The sequence below is a fragment of the Astatotilapia calliptera genome, chromosome 6, assembly GCF_900246225.1.
Source record: "Astatotilapia calliptera chromosome 6, fAstCal1.2, whole genome shotgun sequence".
NCBI classification, from domain to species: domain Eukaryota; kingdom Metazoa; phylum Chordata; class Actinopteri; order Cichliformes; family Cichlidae; genus Astatotilapia; species Astatotilapia calliptera.
In genome coordinates this window covers 30762072-30768390 of record NC_039307.1, presented here as the reverse complement: position 1 = coordinate 30768390, position 6319 = coordinate 30762072, and the positions used below count along the sequence as shown (strand labels likewise).

Sequence of the window (6319 nt, the reverse complement as noted above, 5' to 3'; positions counted from 1 at the left end):
CAGTTTGCTTCCTTTTGTTTCTCGGTTTTATTGGACGGCTTCCTCATTTCCCCTCTTCAGCGTGTTTATTTCTGCCATTTTCACGTTATTGTTACCAAGAAATTCCACTTGTGTTGTGTTCACACACACAAAGATGCAATCGCTAACTGAAGCCATAAAGGGGATAAATCGCAATTCATCAAACTCAAGGACAATGACTGTGTTACAGGCACTAAACATTACAGCTTCCCTGCACATGGCACACCACACACTGTAATTCTTCTGTAAAGCTGGTGCACAGGAACAAGTAAGAGAGAGCAAATGCATAATTTCTCAATTGAAATTCAGAGTCCTGAACTAATATTATACTGTATGACACTGTTCCTTTCATTCGCGCCTGCTCCGTTTCTCCTGGGTGACAGGCTGATAGGTGACACAAATTTTTAAATTACCCATATCCATGATTTTTCCATCTATTACATCTAAAATGACTGCACACGGTTACTCCTTCAGTGTTTCAGTGTCAGTCAAGCTTAGTGATCCTGCTGACAGTGGAAACGCACAAATACTCCCCGTGTGATTACCCTGCACCGCCTCCTGACTTCCAACCTTTAAAAATCTTGTGAGGGGAAAAACAAATCTGAATTACAAACTGAACTAAGCAGGATTCAGTGATTGCTTTGACACCGGCTCAGATTGGCTCGGACAGAGTGGAACTACAACTGCTTCTTTTCTCTTGTATAAGGCCCCTAGAGCAGCGGTCCACAACCGTTTTTGTGCCATGGACCGGTTTTAAGGTGTCGTGGATAAATACAACAAAATAAAACTAGTACCAGTACCGAAAAAAAAAGAAGATTTATTCATAACACACGTGAAAAGACCCAGGAAAACAGAGTTAACGATAAAAATGATAACAAAATAACGCTAAAACCATACATTTCACACCCGAGCCTCAACTCTCACGGACCGGTACCGGTCTGAGGCCCGTGGGTTGGGGACCGCTGCCCTAGAGAAAGGAACAAACTTAGAGGAAGTGTGTTTCCAACATCCAGTATTTTTATTTTTATTTTTTTAAAGAAGGCTCTAAATACAAATATAAGTGATTTTTATGGATCATTTTCATGATGACTAGGAAAAAAAAATGGTTTCCTCGAGACTTTATTGATGAAATATTCATTGTACAAATAGGCGCACCAAGCTGCTTTTCAATGAAAGAAATTCTATCAAAGCAGGATTCTGATCCGCCACAAAAACAGCACTCGCTGATCTATTCATACAACAGAGCTGCTAAAACATACCGGCACAATCAAAACAATTTATGAATATTGTATGAGGCGAGGGGAAAAGTGAAGTATATAGAGGGCGATGGGGGGGGGGAAAGTCAAAATAAAAGTTAAGCTCATCTCGAATTTTTACACGAGTGTGTGAGATGGTGTGCAGTTCTGTCAGACTGTGGTCTGTCGGCTGAAGAGGTCGAGGGTCACGGCGGAGAGGAACGCTGGGATGCTCTTCTGGTGATGCAGATGAAGAGCCACCATCTCTCCCAGAGTTTTGGAGAACTCTGTTTCCATAAGCTGCATGCTTCCGTTGGAGCCCTGAACCAAAACACAACACACAATAACAAGCAATCAGACCCACTGCATTTGTTTCCACACAAAAAAAAAAACTTTCAAAGTGAAGCAAGCTCACTTAAAAGTTGTTATTCTCTACTAGGAATTAGTGTGTGTGCGTGTGTGTGCATTCACAGCAGGGTGAAGGTGTCTAAATCTGTGTGGATTAATTAAAAGGAATGAGGAGCAGCTCGGGGCGATGAAGTGAAGGAGAAAGGGATGAGTGAAACAAGGGATAAAGTAATTAAAGCATCGCAGGGAGGGGGAAAGCAGTGAGCAGCAGAGTCCCATGACATACAGAGAAGATATTGAGACATCTTAGAAATGCCCCGTGTCAATGTGTGTCAGACACACAAATCTCTGATTTGACAAGTGTCACGAGAAGGCTCATAAAACGAAGGGCAAAGGGAAAATACTGAAGAATGGCATTTAATCAGAAACAGAAGTCCAGAAGTCGAGAAAAGAATAAATCAAAGGGTATTAACAGACAAAGATTTAATCCCGCGCTAAATCATTTCCAACAGAGCACTTTTATTGAAGGAGCAACTCTGTAAATGTCCTCTCACTGTGTGAGACCTGGAGTTAAAAACACATTAGGAAAAAAAATGATAATTAATGATTTGACAAACGGATCCTGTTTGAGCATCATTATCTCTAAGACTGAACAAAACAGCTGGAAATTGCAAGGTAGTGCATGACTGTGTTGTAAAAAGTATTATTTGATAAACTAATTAGTGCGCTTCCTCTCACACAACAACCTGAAGTGAACTGTTCATTTCTGTGTGAAGAGTCACAAATCTCTAATGGCTGAGAGGAGTGGATACCTGAACTAATGGCATTTGCTAGCTGACTGCACAATGCCTAAGTGAGGCTTAACGCAGTATGGAGCGCGCTCAGGAAACGCAGATATACTGACCTGCTGTTTCAATGTCATTCTTTGGAAATATGAATGAAAAGTTTATAGTCAGAGCCGCAAAGTCTGTTAGGCCACGTTCACACCGCAGGTCTTGATGCTCAATTCAGATTTTTTGATCAAATCCGATTTTTTTTGTCTGCGTGTTCACACTACAAATAAAATGTGACAGCAAACGCAGTGGCCCATGGCCAATTTTTGCTTTAAGTTATTTTGTTATTTACATAATAATGTAGATAACCTAATAATAATAATGTATGTGTAATAATGTGTATGTGTTAGTCCCCATAGGGAAATAGTTCCTCTGCATTTAACCCATTCACCCAGTGAAGCAGTGGGCAGCCACCAATGCAGCACCCGGGGAGCAGTGTGTAGGGATGGTACCTTGCTCAGGGGTACCTCAGGGTAGCCGTTCAGTGGAGTCGAACCCCCGACCTTCTGATCATGGGGCCACCACTCTACCTACTGAGCTATCCCTGCCTAATGATCCTAATTGCTGTTTTAGAGAGGAGCGGTGCTTCATAGGATAGTTGCAGATTTCTGTCAGAATCTGCAGATTATTCAGTACAAATAAAATGTTCACATTTCTCCAACGCTGTCTTCCCAACAGTTTCACTGACAACTACACGGGATGGCCAGGAAGCGTTCGCGATGTCTTCTCGGGCGCTTCTCCGGTGCTGATAATTGGCGTCTGTCTTGTGTCGGTGACGTAAAAGACGGATTTAATGCAACATGACCGTTCAAGCAGCAGTCGCTTTCTAAAACATTGGATATGTATCTCATTCAGTACCACATACGAAAGTGACCCAGACCGGATTTGAAAATATCGGATTTGTGCGGTTCACACTGTCATAGCATGATCGGATATGGGTCGCATAGGGTCAAAAAAAATCAGATTTGATGCGCTTTCGCCTGCAGTGTGAACGTAGCCTTAGAGACGTGAACGTAGCTACGTTAGAGTGTGAACGTAGCTAAACTAAATCAAGTCATAGGTGTGCTTCTGTTTTTTCAAAGACACTTGTAACATATATGTAATAAGTCCAATTCTAATGTAAGAGTAATTTTACTCCCACCGTGTCATTAGGATTGGGTGGTGGTGTATTTTTTATTTTGTTTAATTTTTATGGTGATTTAGTCTCTGTACAGCGCCAGAGTGGATATTAAATCAAACAATCTGTCGTGGTCTGGGTGGTTTTCCACAGCATCGGCTCCTCCCCACTGGGTGGAGTCTTTGTTATGACTCCACCCAGTGGAGTTTGTTATTTATGACCGGCGCACTCAACTGGTCTTCGCCAGATTATCTGCCAACTTTACCTCTGAAACCCACCTACCAAGTTCTCCTGGATACCAGTTTGCTGCCGCCGGTAATCCCTCTCCGTTTTGGAACTGCCATTCTCTCCTGCCTGCCTCCCTGCATTGCATACAGCACCCACCTGGAACTATCCTGCCTCCCCCCTCCACGCAACCCCACCTGCAAGCTTGTAAGACAGCTCTGTGTACTATCCTTAGATTCACTCGCAACCCTCTGTGGGATTCCCCTGACTGCTCTCTCCTCTGTTTCAGTGCCCTGGCCCGCCAGTTTCCCCTGCCCAGTACCTGCACCCAGTTATCCCTGCCATCTAGTTATCATCACAGTATTTTTCTCTCGCCTCAGACATCTAGTTTATGTTCATTGATTCTAGTCTGCACTTGCTGTTAGCCTCTGAGCATTGTAAAATAAAATCTCTTTTCGTTACACCTCACCCCTGGCCTCCGGTTTTGAATCTGCACTTGAGTCCATCCCATTTCCACAGGCCACTGCGCCATGACACAATCACGAAGTGCAGATTGTATTAATTGTTTAGAAATAACATCCAATTTTATACACATATGTGTGTGTGTGTGTGTGTGTGGGGGGGGGGGGGGGGGGGGGGGGGGGGGCACTGGCAGGTCGTTTGAAACTAAGATGAGTATTGCACATTTGATGTGTCACATGACCCTCTTCCTATTGAAAAAACAGAAGTTGTATCCAAGATGGCCGACTTCTAAATGGCCACCATGGTCACCACCCATCTTGAGGAGTTTGCCCCCTCACATATACTAATGTGCCACAAACAGGACTTTAAGATCACCAACCATTCCCATGTTGTTACGGTGTATCCATATAAATGGCCCACCCTGTACAATGCTGTTAAAAGCGCAATCTTGATATGTAGAATCAAGCAGGATGAACAGCTAAATTTTAAACTTTGTTTAAACTGTCCCAAAATACTCTTGACGTTCATAAAAAGGTGAAATACCTCGGGCACGTTATTACTGAGCAAATGAACGATGATGATGACATATACAGATAACGATGTAAGCTCTATGTGCAGGCAAATACTATTGCATGAAAATTCAGCTTTTGTTCACTTCCAGTTACAGTGGCTTTATTTAAAGTGTATCGCACAGTGCTATATACTGCACCCTTGTGGTCATCTTACAAATAATGTAGCACGCAGAAGCTGCATGTTGCATATAATGATGCAATGAGAATCCTTCATAGGATATCCATGCCCAGTCAGATGTTTGTAGCTGTGGGTGTTTAAACTTTTAAAGCACTTTTAAGAAAGTACTCACTGATCTGACAGTGAGTGTTCCCGTTACTCATCCAGTCTGAGGAAGCATTGGCTGAAGTGTTTGTGTATTCATTGATTTCTTCTAAGTAATTTTGTATTTTATGTATATTATGGTTTTATATTTTTACAAATATTTAACATTTTTTATTGAGGTTTATATGTTGTGTTTTGTCTTGTTTCTTTTTTGTTCATACAATATGGCCAGGCCAAGATATTTTGATACTATGCTGCGTTGATCCTCTCTTCCCACTCAATTAAATAGCGATGCCAGCAGGATATACTACTTTACAAGTAGTGAACAAGTTTAACTCTGAAAACCAGCTTAGCTGATCCTGATCATAGTTGTGTGTAATTAGGACACCTGAAAGAAATGTGGCTTTGGTCACTTCTTCAAAAAAAAAAATGTAGTCTTGATTTCCCTCTAAAATAATCTGTGCATCACCGCAACACAGCAGTTCAAAGGCTTTTCTAATCGCACCATCTTTTCTCTGACTACTTCCCATCACTTCATCCAACTGCCTGACAATCCCTGGTGAGATTTTTTTCCCTCTGCGCTGCAGTCTCAAAGCTACACCATATCCTCAAGCTGCGACTCAAATCACAGACACGCGCATACAAACACGTGTGCACGCACGCGTTTTTAAAAAACGCCGTGGCTTGGAGAACATGAAACGCATAGATCAAAGAGAAAACACTGGGACTAGTTACCATGGAGATCTGTGTGTTTGTCTTTGGCAGTCTGTGTGTGAGAGACACGTAAGAGTGGACAAGCTGATGGAGGCCTCTGGGGTCCGAAGACTGCGAGGACGCTCACGGTCGTCTAGAAAGGAAAACTGAGATACCAGCCTCAACGTGAGGCGAAACAGTACAGCACTGAACAAAACAATTGTTTTAAGTGGCCAAACGTGGAATCTCACACACACACACACACACACACACACACACACACACACACACACACACACACACACACACACACACACACACACACACCTGAACTAAGGTTACAGAGATTTACAAAGATTACTAAAGGTTATAGATACAAAAAGCAGCAGTGCTCTGGGACTGAGGCAGAGCAACATGGAGACACGGTAAGAGGGCACAATGAATAAGGCGGTGAAGAGCCAGACTCCAGCAATGTTTGCACACAAACTGCCTTGCTTCAGCACCGCTCCCATTATGTAATTTATAACTTTACAGTCTGAAAACTTTCAACTCTA

At 42.6% G+C, this 6319-nt stretch overlaps 1 protein-coding gene across 1 annotated transcript in view; it reads right to left on the bottom strand.

Moving 5' to 3' along the window:
- Positions 1 to 944: 944 nt before the first annotated feature.
- Positions 945 to 6319, bottom strand: part of mad1l1 (mitotic arrest deficient 1 like 1) — a 60418-nt gene continuing 55043 nt past the window's right edge. Inside the window, exon 18 of the mRNA XM_026171644.1 lies at positions 945 to 1574. Within this exon, the coding sequence (XP_026027429.1) occupies positions 1425 to 1574 (150 nt within the window). The 3' untranslated portion in view covers positions 945 to 1424. The remainder of the gene's footprint in view (positions 1575 to 6319) is intronic.